At 45.3% G+C, this 19,755-nt stretch overlaps 1 protein-coding gene across 1 annotated transcript in view; it reads right to left on the bottom strand.

Moving 5' to 3' along the window:
- LOC120241364 (Fc receptor-like protein 6) overlaps nucleotides 1–18,297 on the bottom strand; it is a 34,457-nt gene extending 16,160 nt beyond the window's left edge. The window contains 2 exon segments of the mRNA XM_039246421.1: nucleotides 13,509–13,661; nucleotides 18,198–18,297. Of these exon segments, the coding sequence (XP_039102352.1) occupies nucleotides 13,509–13,661; nucleotides 18,198–18,297 (253 nt within the window).
- Nucleotides 18,298–19,755: the final 1,458 nt, after the last annotated feature.

Genomic DNA, 19,755 nt, shown 5'->3' with positions numbered 1-19,755 from the left:
CGTTGCTTTCTGATACTAAAAAGGAAAACCCTAAATAAACTAGAGATGAAAATACACTTATTTAATAGGAGAAGGAATATGCATTTCAAACCAATAGGCAATGTTGTATTTAAAGACAAAACTTTAGGGGCACCTGGGGGCTCAGTCAGTTAGGCGTTTGACTTCGGCTCAGGTCATGATCTCACGGTTTGTGGGTTCAAGCCCCACGCTGGGCTCTGTGCTGACAGCTCCGAGCCTGGAGCCTGCTTCGGATTCTGTGTCTCCCTCTCTCTCCGACCCTCCCCTGCTCATGCTCTGTCTCTCTCTCAAAAAACTAAACATTTAAAAAACATTTTTTTAAAAAAGACAAAACTTTAGACATGTTCCCAGTACAGTTAAGAGTAAGAAACTATGGGGTGCCTGGGTGACTGGCTCAGTCAGTTGAGCATCTGACTTTGGCTCAGATCACAATCTCAAGGTTCCGTGAGTTTAAGCCCCACATCGGGCTACCTGCTGTCAGCTGGGAGTCTGCTTCAGATCTTCTGTCCCCCTCTCTCTGCTCCTCCACCATCTCACTCTCTCTCAAAAATAAATTTAAAAAGGGGGGAGGGGGGAGATGGATATGGAGGAGGGCACTGGTGGGGATGAGCACTGGGTGTTATATGGAAACCAAATTGACAATAAACTATTTGTAAAAAAAAAAAAAAAAGAATAAAATTTTCTAATTTACTTATCCTCAAAAAAAATTAATTAAAAAAAAAAAAAGAGTAAGAAACAGTGGTTGCTTCTGCCCCTATCAGGTAACACTGTTGTGATTTCAACCCTATGCAATAAGACAGGAAAAGACATAAAAAAGTATGGCTATCAGAAACGAGGGAGTCTTAACTGCCATGCACACAATTACCATCTATAAAACCCAAGAATATTGTGAAAATCAGTGAAGACCATCCAAATGAAAATGGGTTATTTCCTCAGAGCAGAGGGGTCGGCTACCTTCACGTGCTTTGGTGGAAACTCAAGGCAGGCAAGAGACGGTGGGAACAGAGAGAAGGGTTCAAGTGTGCTCGGATAGGACTCTGTTGGCATGAGGAGGCTGCAGGCAGGCTACCTGGGTGCATCCTATGGGCCTGGTTTGGGGAGCGTATTTGGTTTCCTCTGGTTGGTCCTGAGTTGGAATCGGGGGCAGAACTTGGGGGAGCTGGCTGTCATTGGGCAAGTCCTCACTTTCCTGAAAACATTCTGGTTTGACTTCTCCAGTTGGCCCCTGCAAAGGTCGTGGGTCATAGTGTGCAGTCATGTGTGATGTGACTGTTGTTCGCTTATGTAACTAGTCTTTCAATATCAGCCAAAAAGAAATGAAAGCCAGAAACAAAACAAGGTAATGAAGTCCAGCTGTAGCCTAGATTTCTGCCCCCAGAGCATATTGAGGTTGTGCGGACTTCTTGAAGTCCATTAATTCAAACCAAACAGCTTGAACCTACATCCCACGTGGAAAACCCAGCATCCAGTTAAGTAAGATTCTCAGGGGACTTTGTATTTCTCCCAGTTATCTCTCGGTGTGACTCCTAGATTTCCCTGGGTTCTTAGTCTTTGCCCTGAACTTGCCTCTCATTACAATTGTATCCTTCTGGCATCCCTTAGCTCCACTCTGGACACTGCCCCATTCCTTCATTCACAAAAGCACTGTTAACCCAAACCTGTTGTGTACAGCACATTTTTTACCCCAAACTGGGAAAATAAAGAAGCTTCTTTATTGCACATCAGGGTAGGTGACAACACTGAATAGAAGGCAGCATTGTCTTAAAAATGCATTTTTGATTCCTCAACATGGGGACTTCCCCACTGGCCATGACCCTTGGGTGCCAGGCTACACTAGCGTCTCAACCGCTTTCTGCCAGTCCTCCTCCTCCCTCCCCAGACATCCCTCACTGTCCTCTCCCCTTCCTGCTCTTGACCCCTCACTCCTCTCTCAGCCTGCTTGCAGACACTTAAATTTGTTCTCACTTTATAAAAATGTCATTCAGCCTCTTCGAGTCTTGCCAAACCAAATATGAGGCCGTGACTTTCTCAAGCAAAAATGCCCATCAAGGCAGTTGCTTAAGATACAGATCCATAAACCCTAAAGATGAGTTATGATATTCATCTAGGAGGCAGAAGTAGCAGAGTTATTTTTTAAATCTACTTTTGTCTGCTCTCTTACAACGATATGAATTTGCAAAAGTCACCTATATTTTAGTGTAGTGATTTATGGTGGTAAATTCTGTTTACAATATAAACAATAAAAAGTACGTTCAACAATAAATATAAAAAGTATATTGAACTGATATAAGGAAAGATTATAAGCCTATATTGAGGAATATAAAAAAAGATTTGAGAGACACATACCATATTTCTGGATGATAAAACTCAATATTGTAAAAATGTCAGTGCTTTTCTATTAACCCATAAATTTAATGCAATTTCAATAAAAATCCCAAGGGAATTTTTTTGTCTGCAAATCTACGTCATTATCATAAAGTCCACCATAAGAATAACAAATGAGAATAACCATGAAAATATTGAAAAAGAAGAAAGAGAGTTACCTGCATTGTCACCTACTAAAATGTGTTACAGGGTTAAAGTAAAATTGTATAATCTTGTTACATGAATCCGCAGATACTAATGGAAATTAATAAGACGCCCCATCAGTTAGAATTCAGTTCACCTGCGGGGCGCCTGGGTGGCTTAGTCGGTTAAGCGTCCGACTTTCGCTTAGGTTGTGATCTCGCAGTTCATGGGTTCGAGCCCCGCGTCGGGCTCTGTGCTGACTGCCGGCTCAGAGCCTGGAGCCTGTTTCAGTCTGTGACTCCCTCTCTCTCTGACCCTCCCCTGCTCATGCTGTCTCTCTCTCCTAGAAATAAATAAAAAAAAAATAAAAAAAAAAAAAAAAGAATTCAGTTCACCTGCAATGACTGGTAAAAATAACAATGGCTTAAACACTATAGAAGTTTATTTTTCTCTTATTTTTAGAATAAACACTAAACAAGGTAAGATAAAAAATAAACAAGGTAAATAATCCACAGCTGATAGAAACTCATCAAGAACTCCTTCGGCAGCAAGGCTTCTATTTTGTAATATGTTCAACAAGTAACTTCTACTCATGGTCCAAGATGGCTGCCAACATTCTTGCCATCATGATGACGTTACATCTGTCAGAAAGGAGGAAAAGACATACAGAAGAGGATGGCCCCTCATTCAGGACAAGTCCTGAAAGTTACGTACCACATTCCCTCATATTTCACCTAGCCATGTGTCCACACCTCAGCAAAGGAGCCTGGATGGCATTGTTTCAATTTAGGGAAAACATGTGCCCGGCTAAAGTAGGAAGGTCTATCACTAAAGACAAAGAGGTTAAGGGATATTGGGATTCTTCTGGCAGTGAAGCCCAGACCAACGTACACTTATGCATTCAGTGTAATCTAGCATAATGTAGAGGTGGCATTTACAGTCAGTGAAGAGAGATGGTCATTCAGTAATGGACACTAGCCTTTAGGAGAATCATTAAGCTAAAACTCCACTTCGTTTTTTAATAATCTTTTTTAATGCTTATTTATTTTTGAGAGAAAAAAACAGAGTGTGAGCAGGGAAGGGGCAGAGAGAGAGAGGGAGACACAGAATCCAAAGCAGGCTCCAGGCTCTGAGCTGTCAGCACTCAAACTCACGAACCATGAGATCATGACCTCAGCCGAAGTTGGACACTCAGCCAACTGAGCCACCCAGGCCCCTCCCTCAGCTTTTTATATTAAAACAAATTCCCAATGGATTAAAGAGTTGAACATTTTTTAAAAATATTTTTATTTATTTCTAGGGGAGAGAGAGAGACAGCGTGAGCAGGGGAGGGTCAGAGAGAGAGGGAGACACCGACTCAGAAATAGGCTCCAGGCTCTGAGCTGGCAGTCAGCACAGAGCCCGACGCGGGGCTCGAACCCATGAACCGCGAGATCATGACCTAAGCGAAAGCCGGACGCCTAACCGACTAAGCCACCCAGGCACCCCTAAAGAGTTGAACATTTAAAAAATGAGATCATGGGGCACCTGGGTGGCTCAATCGGTTAAGTTTCCAACTCTTGATTTTGGGTCAGGTCATGATCTCACAGTTCATTAGATGGAGTTTCACATCAGGCTCTGCGCTAACAGCATGGAGCCTGCTTGGGATTCTCTCTCTCTCCCTCTCTGTGACCCTCCCCTGCTCTCTATTCTCTCTCTCTCTCTCACTCTCTTTCTCACAATAAATAAATGTTTAAAAAATGAAATCATAAAAGAGCTAGACAAAAATATACAATCTTGGGTTTGGAAGACTCTTAAACTAAAACGTCAAATATAGAACCCATAAAGGAAAAGATAAATGATTTTGACTGCAGGAAAATTTAAAACATCTTTCACTCCCGAAATGCCATAACTAAAATTAAAGGCAAGGGCCAAATCAGGACAGAATGCATGCAGTACTAACCAAGAGAGCTACATTCTTGTTTTACAAGATCACAAAAGTCCATGAGAAAAACACAGGCATCCTAATAGGATAGAAACAGAGAATTTCTAGAAGTAAAACGCCGGTGGGCAGAATAGCATTCAACAAGGAGTGACCAAAAAACAAAAATAAAAATAAGACTATTTTTTAAACTTTGCAGTATGGCGGGGGGGGGGGGGGGGGATGAAATAATGGTATCACCCAGTCTTGGGAAGGATAATGGCGGGTTGAAGAAACAATGATGCGGCTTGTGGGAATGACAATGCCGGTCAAACATTCTGAAATGGTTTTCGGACCCTTGTAATTCCACTGTCGGGGGTTAAAGGAAACAGAGATGTGGGCAACGCTGTGGGTGCAGCGAGGTTTATTACAGCGTCGCGTGGATCATGTAGGAGCTGGGTCTCTGCCTAGACCCTGGGGGAGATGAACCATAGACGCCATTTCACCGCATTTGCGACTAGACCGTAATTGGTGCTGATTTGCTTAATGTCGCCTTGAGTCTTGTCGTCCCTTCAAAGGTGCTCCCGAAAAGGCTTGCATTTGAAAGCATGACCCTAGCGTCAGGTTGAGCGCCACGGCCATGTGAAGACTGTCAGTCACACGAGGGCGCATTGCTGCTCTAGTTTTGCTACTAAAAAAAAAAAAAAATACACCCACAGTGTATTCTGATTCTCCGTAATGTCCTCTCCTGGCCTCTGTCCCGGCTCCGTTGCTCTCTCTCCTCTCCACGCTATTCCATGCTTCGTGTCAAGCCCAGCAGCACAACCCATGGGTGCCGTTAGTCGCACACTTTTATGACCGAACAGTTGAGTCATAGAGTGCGGTTACCGCACGGGGCAGGAAGCCACTGTCCATTTAACATCAGACGTTGCCTGCAATGGGGAATTCCTCACTGGTTGTGCCCCTCCCTAGACTGGACTCTTTTCTATGCTTCCAGAATGTCTTTCCCAGGCCCTTTCCCTCCACCCGCTGGGCCCTCAGGTGCCCCGGTCTCTGGAGCCATCAGCTCAAAGTTTTCTCCTGCTCCTGTGGGGAGTAATTCATTGCTCTTTATAGCTTCGCCTCCTTTCCACGCCCGCCGCTCACACGGTATACAGCCCGTGAGGACTGTCTCTCCATTAAAATAAATCTTCCTTGGGATGAATTCTGTTGTCCTCGTAAAGGCAGAAGCAGCTATCATCCTGTGACGGCACGTGTGTAAACGTGGGTCTCCTTTCCTTCCTGCTTCGTATTTACATGTGCCTGCGGTTACAAAAACAAAGACCGGAAAGCGTACCCCAAATGTTAACAATGGCTAATTCTGATTGTGGGGATTACAAAAGCATTTTTCTTTTTAAAAAATTTTTAAAGTTTATTTATTAATTCTGAAAGAGAGAAAGAGAGGGAGCATGAGCAGGGGAGGGGCAGAGAGAGGGAGAGAGAATCCCAAGCAGGCTCCAGGGTCTGAGCTGTCAGAACAGAGCCCAATGTGGGCCTCGAACTCATGAACCAAGAGACCATGTCCTGAACTCAAATCGAGAGTCAGACACTTAGCCGGCTGAGCCACCCAGGGACCCGAAGCATTTTGTTTTCTACTCATGTTGATACGGCTCCCAAGTCTTTTGCAATGAGTAGATATTAAGTTTATACTTATGAACATCTAATTTTTAAGTAATCAAATGTGCCCACAAAAAAACCTCTTTTGTTACAGAATTTTACTTCTCAAATGTAAATGCCTTTTACTTCACCTTAGTTCTTCACCACCCCCACCCCACCCCCACACTCACCAATAAAGAGAAACAGTTTATAAACACCTACATAGTTTAAAATATGCACTTCAAAGATAAGGACGGGCAGAGAGGACTAAAAAGCAGCTGTTAACTGATGCGCAGCACTGATCTTAAGTTCAAAATGCGGATAGAGACCGTCCTGGATTTATACCACCTATTTTTTTGGATTTGCACTGTGGGTCGCCTTTCGGCAGTATTCAATCAAACGTGTAGACATTTGGCCAGATTCACGGCCCATGAATTTTAAGATACAATTTGATAAAATCTATCCATCCTGATGTTTAGTTTTCAAAAATATTTATATCAGCCATTTGTCTAGATACAGTGTGTAAGAGACAGTGGACAGGCTGAGATCAAATACATGGATGATGTCCATACTCCGGCGGGAGGGAATAGTGGGGTGAATGGTGTCCCCCAGAACCCCAGAATGCATCCTTATTCGGAAATGGGGTCCTTGCAGATATGGTTAACGTATTGTGAGCTCAGAAGAGGATACATGTGAGATGAAAGTGCGGTGGATTAGCAGGAAGACTACCCTCAGAATCAGTTGAATTGTCAGGAGTACCGTGGAGGCGGAGGAAGTGGGACTCAGGCTCAGGTCTGGGGGCCAGTTAAGCCCCAATGCTACCATATGTCCTCAAGGAGGAGGGCCGCGGGGTTGGCCCTGGCCTCTGGATGAGAGCGCTGAGGCCTCTAGGATCCGGATCGATGGGTGACCTAGGACCGCAGACTCCCATTAGAGAGAAGAAACAGTGTGGATGTATGACACTGACGGGGAGCATGGCCAGCTTCTGGGTGCAGCCAGAACATTATTAGCATGGTGTGTGCCAACCTGAAACTAATCCAAGGGTGCATGAATCTGACCCATCCGCCTCACCGCCTGCTTTGCCTGTCTGAAAAAAGATTGTGAATAACTCAGGGTCAGATGCTATTTTTATATTCAATACGCCCTGTACGGGAAGTATTCAATGCATAAATGATGATAGTGGAAAACCTTCCTCCCTTCACTGGAGGCAGAAGCCAGTGGCCGCAGGACCGGGCAGGCGCTCTCGAACGCTCCCGGCCTTCAGACTCAAATTGAATTACACCTTCCTGGTTCTCCGGCGTGCAGACGGCAGATTGTGGGGCTTCTTGGCTTCCAAGATCGCGCCAGCCAGTTCTTATATAAATCTCCACATAGATCTATGTATCTCTTACTCCTGTCTCTCTGGAGAACCCCAAAGAATACAGGAGGCTTTAACTGCTTTGAAGAAGAGGTACATATAAGAGGAAGGGAAGGACCTCAGTTCAAGGCCTGACGGGGGCAAGGGGGGGGGCTTAATTTAACATAATTTCATATAAACTACTTTCTGCATCCTGGTTAGGGAGCCTTACATTCTCTGTATTAAGCCAAGAATCTTCCCACTTGGCCCTGGCTGAGAAAGACAGTGATGCTGGGTGAGCCCAAGCGGCTCTTCCCAGACCCTATGCCCCGCCCCCCGACGGGGAGCCACCCACCCAGCTTCCCAGACAGCAGGGGCTTCCCAATCCGTGGGAGCAGCTCGGGCACAGGCCTGGCGTCTGAGGACCAACCCAGTCAGAGTGCCCTGGGGTAATTGTTGCAAATGCACATCTCTTGCCCTCCGGAGTCAGAATTTGGGGGGAAGCTGGAAACCATTATTTAAAACACCCCCAGCCAATCTAATGCACACTCCGGTTTGAGAGGCGCCTGTTCGGTCTCCGAGCAGCTCCTGGGAGTTGATTGATGCTGTTCCTGCAGAACTACGGCCCCCTCGTATCCTCTCATCCCCGCCAGACTGACGGGGTTTGTGGGATTTCTTTGTGACTCCAATCCGGGGGGTCAGGAGAGGCCCCGGGAAACCGGGGAGAGCCCCCCGGAGGGAGAGGGCCCTGTGTGCACTATCTCTGCAGGGTGCCCCAGAGCCACAGGGGCGTGAGAAGGATCTGGAACCCCCAGGCCCCGTGCTCACCATGGACACTGGGTGGGAATTGGGGCCGTAGAGCCCATGGACCTCAGTCCTTATGGTCTGGGGGCCTCCAGGACTGTCTTCCAGGAAGGGAGAGAGGGGTGGGGCAGGAGAGAACTCTGGGGGCTCCCTGGGATCCCGGCCAGCGGTCCCTTCCGTCCCTGGGAACCTGGCAGGGCCTGGTGGGTTAGGGAGGCTCTGCCACAGGGGTTCCTGGCCCCCAGCTCCTTCTAGAGACAGGAGCAGCAGAGGCGGGGAGAGCAGAAGCCTAAGTCATTCACAGCGAGCCTGGGGCTGGGACCACCTTGGCTGCCGGGGGGAAGGGATGGGGGGAGGGTTAGGATGAGTGTGTGTGTGTGTGTGTGTGTGTGTGTGTGTGTGTAGGGGGATCCTCCTTCCTGGGGGCAATGCCATTGCAACCCACCTCTTGGGGGTCCCAGGATTAGGTGATGGTCTGGTGAGCTGACTGCTGGGGCGCCTGGTGCCCTGAGGGCACAAGGCCGCACTTACCATCCGTTCTCTCCTCGGTCTCTTCGCAAGGTGGAGCCAGGAGAGAGGCTGGGGGAAATGTTTTCCTGCCTCAACAGAATCCTCACTTCAGTTTGATTGAAATTTTGGTTTGGTTTGCTACAATTTTACAGACTTGTTCTGGATTACTTTTGAAAACAGAACGAATAAAGGCAAAATTGAGATTTAAAAAGAAACTGAACAGTTTGGCCTGTTAAATCATGGAGGACGACTCTTTTGTGTTTCATCAGTTTTACAGATTCAAATGGTGACATATCAAGTGTCCCCAGGTGGGGGGGAAGGGGACACACCTGGAGGAGATTAGCAGAGGATTATGTGTCTTGTTTCACGTAAATAATTATATTGTTATGAAATTGTGAAAATCAGAGAACCACATCATTTGACCTCTTAAATCCCAGTTCCCACAATTTTTGAAATTAAAGCTTGGAATATTGGTAGTTTTCAAATGATTTTAGCTCTAAAAATGTTTTCATAGAGTGAAATGAGCAGTTAATTTAATGACAGTCCGGGGTGCCTGGGGGGCTCAGTCAGTTAAGCGTCCGTCTTTGGCTCAGGTCATGATCTCACAGTTCGTGGGTTCGAGCCCCGCGTCGGGCTCTGTGCTGACAGCTCCGAGCCTGGAGCCTGTTTCAGATTCTGTGTCTTCCTCTCTCTCTGACCCTCCCCTGCTCATGCTCTCTCTCTCTCTCAAAAATAAATTTAGAAACTTAAAAATAAAATTTAATGACAGTCCGTCTTTGTGTTTTCACATATTGTCTCACCTCGCGCTCATGACACCATACTGTCATTGTCATTGCCTTTGAAGAATCTGAGGCTGCACGAGGGTACCGTCCCCAAGGCCACACCGCCAACCACAGAGCCAGAACTCACACCGATTCTGTCCCACACTCTGTAGTCATGTAAAGCCCTCTCTGTAAAGCAAAGAAGGGAGTTGTGCTGATTGCAAAGAATGTGGGGCCTGCTTTGAGCCCCACTAACTCTACTTCTTGTCAGGAGTTCAGTTTAAGAAACACCATTTTCTTCTATGAAAATGAATTAAAACTAAGTTTTGCCATTTATATCTCGTTAGATATCTCTTTAAAATTTTTCATCATGATTAAAACACAATTTTGAAAATTCTCCTAGCTCTCTTGGGCTCTCCCATCCCCTCCCCCCAGCCCTAGGCCCCAGTCTCACCCCGCCCCACCCCCGCCCCCAATAGATCCAGGAATTCCCAGGAGTTTGCAGGAATTTTCAAATTCAAGGGAGTCAAGGGGAAAAGGCCGAAAGCACAATAATATGGCACATAGTGACATCTATTGGTAAATTGTGGTATTACATGCAGCGTTCTTTTACAGGAAATAAATTAGCCAGTTCAGACTAATCCTACTAGTGTCCTGTGTAAATCAAAATAGGAGAAATTCCTGTCATACAGAGAAAGCAGTGGGGTGATCTTGGAATCTTCCAGAACAGTTATAAGCCCTACGGTCCTGTCTCTGTCATCATTAGCTGTATAGACTTGGTTGGGTCCCTAGGTGTCCTGGCCACAGGAGCCTCATCTTGAATCACAGGGGTGGGGACCACAGGCGTCAGAGGCTCTATCCTTGTACCTCGAAAGCACTGAGGGGACCCACGGAGCCATGTCTGAGAGGCAGGGCCAAGACCCGCTCCTCTCCTCCTCCTCTCCTCTTTCCTCTGATCTAGGCACTCCTCTCTTTGTCTCCTTATATACCAATTTTTAAAATAATATTCTGATTTCAAAAAGAATTCCACAGCTCGTTTTAAGTTTCCAGAAGTTCTGTTTCTACTATGAAGCCGTGGCCAGTCCACACCAACTCTGACCACTCCCAGCACCTTGGAAGGTCCCGCACGGACTCTTTACGGGCTACAAATAGGAGTCCAGCCCCCTTCTCTTAAAGGACTTGCAGTTTCACTGTGGGATAAAACAAGCACGTCATCTATTCCTTCTGGAGCAAAGCATTTTTGCCAAATCAATTGGGATATTTTTTCCATGCGTTATTATCTCTGATTTTATAACACAAGTCAATGGGAGAGAAGATTCTTTTTATAGTCAGTCTTGCTGGAAGGCATCTTCGCCGTGAAAGAATGTTTCAAGAGTCTCTTGGGAAGAACATGTCGTGGAGCTGAGACCCACTGTTGTCACCATGTATCAGCGCCCTTCTCACGGGAAGCACGGGGGATTAAAAGACTTTGTGAGCATCACCTATTGTTCTTAAGCAAAGTATATAAGGCTCTGGGCATCCCAACCCACAAAATAGGCTATATACCTACAAGGGAAGACATGTAAGAGACATCTTCGAATTTCCCGTTAGATGAATTTCCTATTCCTCTTCATTTCTGAATGAATGAATCAAGTTGTCTAATATTTAAACATTTCTATTAAGGTATAGAGAGAAATTTACTCCTCAAGGATCCAAATAAGGTAATAAGAATAGTATGAATAATTGGTATTGGCGAGGCACTTGCTTTGGCCTGAATCCTCACAACTTCTCTGGAAAGTACATTCTATTTTTATCCCCATTTTACAGAAGAGGAAACTGAGGCCTGGGGTCCTGAAATAACTAAGGAAGTTATGATTGGCTGACATGACTGATTCAGATTTTTTGCCCTTGGGGAAGTATAAACAGGGGCCACACCACCCCCTCCATCCACTGCTTATTCTCAGAGACCTTGCTGTGGGCAGCCAGCACCCAGCTCTGGGCTCCAGGATTCTTTGGACAGTGGGAGAATTCCACCTTCTGCACAGGGCTGGAAGTGGCACGGCCGGTGCCTGAATACTGCTGAGCATTGCGTCCAATAAGAAAACAACAATTTAAAAAGACAGCCAAGTCCTTTTGGCCGGTCTCTGGCTCTTGGCATCCTGAACAAATCTGAATGTGATCAGATTAGCTTTACTTAACCTTATCCTCCTACAAGTTTCATAAGGGAGGATTATCTAATCCTTCTCAGGTCGGGCCCACCTATATGGTGTTCAGATCGAAGACGTAAGAGTGTCAAGACTCCAACAGGCATAAATGAATCAAAGAGTTATTTTACTGTCCCCGTTCTCCTCCATCGGAGAATCGGCTGTCATTTGTACGGTCCCCAGATCCTGGCTGAAGATGAAGCATAGAGAGCTCCATGGCCATGCTCCCTGCGTCCCCTCCCTGCCTCTGTCCTGGTGAGGAGCAAGACACCCAGACCACAGCGAGCCTCGCCGGGCACCACGGGAAAGCTCCCAAAGGGAAGTGTGCTCTCCCTTAAATTCTTTGCAGCAGCAGGAATTATAAGCTGGAGGCTCCCGGGCCCACTGGACAACGTCTGAGACCAGCTGAAGGAACGTCCTAATCGCTGTGCTGTCATCCCTTCCTGTGATATGTGTCACTTACCTCCTCCGGGAAAGGTGTGAATAAATTTGAATGCGCTGTATTTACGGATAATGAACAAAGTCACAGCTTGCTACCCCCCATGGGTTTCCCAGGAAGAAGGGGAAAGCCGTGACCCCATGATGAATGCTGGGGGGCTTCAGGCCCATGAAAGGCAGTGTGAGCAGAGGACCCCCAAAGGGAAGGCGTCTCTGATTTGTGAGGCCCTACAACAATGAAAGTATCTGTGTGATCACAAGACAGCTTCATCCTTCAAACCCTGATGACAAAACTGTAGGTGACGTTGAATGAGTAGGCACGGATCTCAGGACCCTGAGATTGGAGAGACGGACTCCCCTTAACAGCCAGGGAAAGCAGCAGTCACAGAATTTCGGGACAGGGAGGATGTGAGTAACACCACTGGCCTCCCATCCAATGTGTCTCTCCCGTCCACCACAATGTCCTTGGCAAATGCTTGGCCTCCTGTGGTGTCATCCAGAAACAAACAGGAAAGGTGTCTAATTCGACACGGAGACAAACGCTGATCCCCCGGGGGCGGCTGCAAACCCCAGGTCACCTTCAGGCAGGCTCCCTTGTAACCCACTGAATAAGTTACGACCTTCTCAAGGTGTGGATTGGAAAACCGAAGTCGCCTGTCCACCCCTGTCCTCCGCGCCGGCTCTGAGAGCCTCCCCCCAAACGCACTGAAAGTCCGCGTGTCACTGTGAGAGTCAATACCAGCGAAATGGGCAGTGTTTCCTGGTCCCACATGACCATCCGAGTCAATGCACTTGGCACTCCCCCTTCACAAGTCCCAGATGGAATGATGTCTGGCACAGAAGGGACCTGGGCCAGCCCTAGTGAGCCTCAGAGACTCTCTCATTTGCAGAAGATGCTGCCACACAGCAGCCCCTCTGGCCAGAGTGGGGGACTGTTTGCACTTAGTGACCCCCTCCTTACTCTCACCTACCACGGCATTTCTAAGGCGATTCAAGTCGAAGAAGCATAATCTTGTTTCCTTTGCTGAGACTAAAACACCTCGATGGAACACATCATCTCTAACACAACATCTGTCATCCCCGGCCTGGACAAACACAGATCTTTCTCTGTTAGGATTAGAACCTGGAGAAAAATAACCAGCTATAGAAGTAAAGGGGCTGATATGAGAAGCAGACAAATTCAGTATAATACGTTTCATTTGGATATATTCCTGCAAAGATTGAAATGTCAAAGATAGAGAAAAAAAAAAGCCTATGGCCATCCAAGGAGAAAACAGACAGATGGGCTATTTATGCTGAAACGTAGCACATCTCTCCCCTGCAACTTTAAACGCAAAAATGTCATCCAGTAGCAGAACAGATAGTAAGCGTGTATAACGGAAAAGGATCAGGCAGAGAACACAAGTGTGCCTCACCCGCACTCTTGAGGGAGAAGAAGTCACACGCGCGCACACAGTCCTGGGCAAAGGCAGTGTTCTTACACGGCAGTGTGATTCCGTATGTGCAGGGGTCCGATGCAGCCAAACTGGAAGACGTCTTGTTTGGGGATCCACAGCTGAGAGGGTGGACTGTGGGCGAAAAGTGCGGGCACTCGAAATTCAGGACAGTGGTTTCAGCTGGGGATGGGGTGGAGGGGCGCCAGCTGAAAGACCCTGCAGGCAGCAGTGAGGTTGGTGGCCACCTCATGAGCGTTTGTCTTAGTGTTATTCTTGACATCGCACAAATACGTGTCGGGCACTATTCTGTGTATGCAGTATGTTTCCAACAAGATTGTAAAACAAACGAACAAAAAAGACATCAAAACAAAGAAGATATATAAATGAAACATTAACTTTTGGTGGATTTAAAGAATATACCAGTTGATGTAATAAGAAAGAATTAAGTGTGGGCAGTGGTAGGAATATTACATGCTATTTGTTTCAAGAAAAGACCTGACAAATCGCCAAAAAGAGAGAAAAATTATAATAGACGAGGCTCATTCATGAAGACAGGTGCAAAATTCCCAATTGTTTTTTTTAATAGGCAATCAGACCAAGAGGTGTATTATTAGAGCTCATCAGATACTGTCAGGTATTGTTAGCATCTATAATAAGAATACACGCATGGTTTGACATTAGAAGATCTCTTATTATTATGTATTAAATTCAAATTCACAGAAAAGTCCCAGGATAATAACAGTAAATGCAGACAATTCATTTGGTCAAAGTCAACATATTTTACTGATATTAACAAGAAATCAAAACATCAGGGGCCCATAAAAGTATACCTTCTTGACAGAATGAAAAAATGTTCACTTCATGGGGCGCCTGGGTGGCTCAGTCAGTTGAGTGTACAACTTCGGCTCAGGTCATGATCTGGTGGTTCGTGAGTACGAGCCCCGCGTTGGGCTCTGTGCTGACAGCTTGGAGCCTGGAGACTGCTTCAGATTCTGTGTCTCCCTCTCTCTGGCCCTCTCCCACTCACGTTGTCTCCCTCAAAAATAAATAAACATTTAAAAATGTATATATATGTGTATATATATATATATATAAAAATGTCACCTCATACTTAAAAGTCAAACACTGGGGGCACTCCTATTAAAATCTGGTATAATATAAAGATGTCTGCTATCATGATCATTATTCAAAATTATTAGGAAGTTTTAAGCAAGTGTAATAAGGTAAGAAAAAGGCAATTAGGAAATATGCATAATGGAAGAAAGAAGGCAAAATTATAATTTCACTTTAAAAATCAAGAAAATTAGGGGCACCTGGGTTGCTCAGTCAGTTGAACATCTGTGTTTTGATCTCAGCTCAGGTCTTGATCTCAGTGCTTGTGAATTCAAACCCTGCATTAGTTTCCACACTAGGCATGAAGCCTACTAATAAAAAAAAAAAAAATCAAAAAAATTAACTGAAACATAAATAGCACTAAATAGTTCCTGTAATATGTTCAGTTGCAAAATAAACACACAGAACTGGACAGTAGTGATCATGACCTCTGATGCCCTCAGGCAGACAACAAAATGAACTATGGACTTCATGGCTCACAGTGGAACCTTCCATGAATACACAGTCAATAGTATTTTGTTCAAGAGGGAAAGTGAGCCCAGAGTTGCTATTCTGACTGTCAGAGAGAATTTGTAAAACCAGCTTTTGCATAAAAATTTCCTAATTTTTATATGCAGATAACTATTTCAAAACTTATCTGGGCTAAATATACCCCTAAGCTAGATGTGACCGTGGGCCTCCAGTGTGCAACTTTCGATCAGAGCTTTCCTGTATAACTCATCTGAAAACATAATGGGAGCAAACGTAAAACAGGACAAAAATTAATTAATTTTTAAATAGCTAACCATTTGAAATAAATTGAATTAAACTTCTACTTCTTATGTGACACCAAATAACATCCCCAGGATAAAGATTTCAGTATAAAAAATGAAACTAAACAAGCACAGGGAAAAAATATGTAGCTCAGGGGTGCCTGGGGGGCTCAGTCAGTTAAGCGTCTGACTTCGGGTCAGGTCATGATCTCACAGTTCGTGGGTTCAAGCCCTGCATTGGGCTCTAGTGCTGACAGCTCAGAGCCGGGGGCCTGCTTCAGATTCTGTGTCTCCCTCTCTCTGCCCCTCCCCTGCTCTCTGTCTCTTTTGTCTCTCTCTAAAAAATAAATAAAAAATATTAACACAATTTTTAAATAAAAAATATAAATGGCTAAATATTCATATGGCCTTAGGGTAGGGATGCCTTTCTAAAAATAACCAGAAGGAAAGAAAAAAACAAAAAAACAAAAAACAAAAAGCAAACAAGCAGAAGAATACAACAAATACAGAAATCATAAAAGGAAAAGACTGGCCTTGATTATATACACTTTTTAGCCATTTCAGGTAAAAAAATAAAAGGTCAGTGGCAGAGTAGGAAAAATATTTAAAACACATAAGACCAGTATCCCTTAAAGAGAGAGCCTGGTCCCACAAATCAGTAACAAGCACATCCAGAAAGTATCACGCACAGGATGTGAAAAAGCTGGTCACAAAATAAGAAACGCCCACAGCCAATGAGTACATGGCAGACATTCAGTCTCACCAACAATTAAAGAAACACAAGTTAAACCAATGACATGATGCCATTTTTCCCTATAAATTTGACAAAGATTTTTTTTAAAAAATGGAGGGGGGTGGGTCCAGGTTGAAAAGGCATTTGTTACCGGTGGAAGTATACACAAACATGTAGGACAATTTGGCAATGTGAATCAGAACCTCCCACTCCATAAGTCTATTTCTGGAAATTTAATCTAAGGAAATCAGAATACATACAAGGGCTTAGTTGTAAAATGCCGCTGCTGATACCAGAGCTGAGCACAAAAACAAAGACAGAGCAATGCCAACGCCGACTGAGAAATAGCTAAATTCATCCGTTCACACCATGCAATTCTTGGCAGTCATTTGAAGTCCACAGAAGCCTTGAAAAATAGTTATTTTTATTTATTTATTTTTAAAGATTTTTATTTGGGGAGTGGGCATCTGAGTGGTGGGCGTCCGACTCTTGATTTCAGCTCAAGTCACATGATCTCACAGTTAAAGTTAGAGCTCTTGCCGTCAGGCTCCCCACTGGCAGTGCAGAGCCTGCTTGGGACTCTCTCTCTCTCTCTCTCTCTCCCTCTCTCTCTGTCCCTCCCCCACTTATGCATGCACATGCGCTTGCACCCTCTCTCTCTCTTAAAAACAAATAAACTTTAAAGATTGTATTTTTTTAAGCAATCTCTACACCCAACATAGGGTTCAAACCCATAACTCCGAGATCAAGGGCCACATGCTCTACTGACCCCACCAGCCAGGTGCCCTGAAAAAATGTTTATTATTACTGAAAGATACGATACATGGCTAAGAGTTTTTTTTTTAAGTTTATTTATTTATTTTGAGAGAGAAGAGAGAGAGAGTGCAAGCAGAGAAGGGGCAGAGAGAGGGAGACAGAGGATCTGAAGTGTGCTCTTTGCTGACAGCAGCGAGCCCGACACGGAGCTCGAACCCACAAACCGTGAGATCATGACCTGAGCCGAAGTCAGATGCTTAACCGACTGAGCCACGCAGGTGCCCCTTAAAGTTTATTTTTATTTTAGATTCAACTGATTTATTTCCTTTTAAATAAATTGTTTTAAAATAAAACAAAGTTAAGTTTATTTTCAATTTTACAATAGAGCAACTCGAAACTCCACAGCCTGTAGAGAGATCAGAAAGGGTATTCCCAAGTGGTTACCTCCCAATTGTGCACTTAACGACTATTGTGTTCCAAAGTTCCTTTTTAACATTTTGTTTGTCTATACTGGACATACTGTTTTGATTTAAAAAAGAGGAAAACTTTATTTTTAATTAAAAGATACAGGAAGCTCAGGTAGACTCATTGATTATTATACTAGTTATAGGAGGAGGAGTTAGACTTGGTTCATACGGTTTAGTTTGCTGTGTGTGTATATAGACTTACGGACTGTATGTAATCAGCAGGCTTACCTCCCTGCTTTGGTTTTGCTTAGACCTGCTTTTACAGGTCTTTACGCGACTTTAGAGTCGCGAGCTTAACACCGGTATAGAGAACCACTCCAGAAACTTGCAAATTGCCAGAAGACAGCTTAGTTAGGCTTTCATTTGCCACTCTGAAAAATTAACATTTTATTGCAAATAATCCACAAAGTGGGTTTGCTGCATGTGGGTTATTAGAACCGCCTGTAAGTGCCTGGTTTTATCCACGGTGACTTAATACAGTTAATAGACCTTCTACAAATATTTACAGGCCCAGAGGGAGATTTATTGGCAGCCTTGGTCTTGCTCCCCGGCCTGCTTAACAGTCAGCTCCTGCCAGCCCCTCAAACACACAGAGAAGCCGGAGAGATTTTGCCAAGGACTTAGGCGCGGAGAAGTGTGGGGTGTGACGTTCCCCAGATGAATGTGAGAGGGTATTCATAAATGAAAATGCAAGTGCCCAAAATAAACTAAGAGGCTCGTCCAGAAGCTACAAATTAAGAGCCCACGCTCTAAAAACAAAATGGCATTTCTCTGACCCGAGTGACCACTTCCCGTCCCCTGGGCCGGCCGCTGTCCAGCTCGACTCCCTCGCGGGCAGGCACCCGACCCGGCGAGTCCACCTCGCCCGTCTTGCGAATGACTTCTGGGATCCTGTGGCTGTCCTCTAAGACTTCTGACGTCTCAGACTTGACAGGTCCACTCAGCATCCCATCTTGTTCCCTTTCTTACTCCTTCCCTCAGTCTTCCCAGCTCAGGGGGAAGGGCATCACCATCCCCCTGGGCGCCCCAGCCTAAAGCCAACTTTCACTGGGGACTTCCCTTTGCCTCTGCCCAACATCAAATCCTTCGGCAAGCCCTGTCAGTTCTGTCTCCAAAACACAAAACTGTGTGCCGAAGCCACCCTCTGCTCACGGTCCCTGGCACCGTCCCCCTGACTCCATTCGTCACCTCTCATCCTTATGACTGCAATAACCTCCGGGTGGGGCTTTCTAGAACCTAGAACTTTCTAGAATTCCACTGGGTTGGCAGAGGGATCTTTTTAAATATAATGTATATGCGCTGGAATCCCTCCAATGGCTTCCTGTTGCACTTGGGAAAGCCCCTGAACTTCTCACCAGAGTCCTCAAGATCTATGGAGGCCCCTCCTTCGCTCCCCGCTTCCTTCCAAATTATTCTTCTATTTCTGGGATCCCAAGTTCATCCTACCTGAGGGCCACTGCGCTTTTCTGTTTCTTTGCCTGAAAGTCCTCCCACCCCACTTTCAGCCCATTCCTATTAATTACATTTTAAAACAGTGAGGAATTAGGACTATGCCTTGAGGGTATGCACTGTGTAACCAGCAATGGGAAGAGCTGGCTACTGGTCTTCCCCTGTTTTCAAGAGAGGACGTCTCCTCCAAGCCACAGTGGTCACGACTGCAGCCAACAACAGCTCAGGTGCTTCCTTGGCTCACGGTCTCCTCTTCTCCGGGACCTGTCCCCACAATTACCTTCTTTCTTGGAAATCTAAAACCCAGACATAAAGATCCAGAACCTGGAGGTCACCGGGACCAGTCACCGGCTGTGGAATTCCCCGAACTGTCCAATTTCTTGCACCGGATTTCCTCATTTAGCTTTTTCCTTGGAGTTTATGAACTTCCTAGTATTTTTTGGAATAAGTTGTCTAGCTAGAGTTGGGTTCTGTGACTTACAACTGAAATGATCTTTGAGGAAAACAATCGAAGAACTCCATCTTAACTGCCTCATCTGCTTCCTAGAACTCAGCCTCACGGGAACCTTCTCTTACCAGTGACTCTCGGTTACCAGGGGTCTGTGGGATCTAAAATCAGCATCGATGGACACCTGGGTGGCTCAGTCGTTAAGCGTCTGGCTTCAGCTCAGGTCATGATCTCGCAGTTCATGGGTTTGGGCCCTGTGTCGGGCTCTGTGCTCACAGCTCGGAGCCTGGAGCCTTGCTTTGGATTCTGTCTCCCTCTCTCTCTGCCCCACCCCTGCTCTCAAAAGTAAGTAAACATAATTTAAAAAATAAAATAAAATAAATAGAAACATAAAAACCTAAAATAAAATCAGCATTGATGTTGGCACAGAGCATTTTGCCCTCTCTCTCTCTCTCTCTCATTCTCTCCGGGCCCTCCCATGACCCTGTGTAACTTTTCTCCACCATCC

The sequence above is a fragment of the Hyaena hyaena genome, unplaced genomic scaffold (genome assembly GCF_003009895.1).
Source record: "Hyaena hyaena isolate Hyena2069 unplaced genomic scaffold, ASM300989v1 scaffold_281, whole genome shotgun sequence".
In the NCBI taxonomy this organism is placed as follows: Eukaryota; Metazoa; Chordata; class Mammalia; order Carnivora; family Hyaenidae; genus Hyaena; species Hyaena hyaena.
The sequence above is the reverse complement of the archived record's forward strand: the minus strand, read 5'-3'. Positions and strand labels throughout refer to the sequence as shown.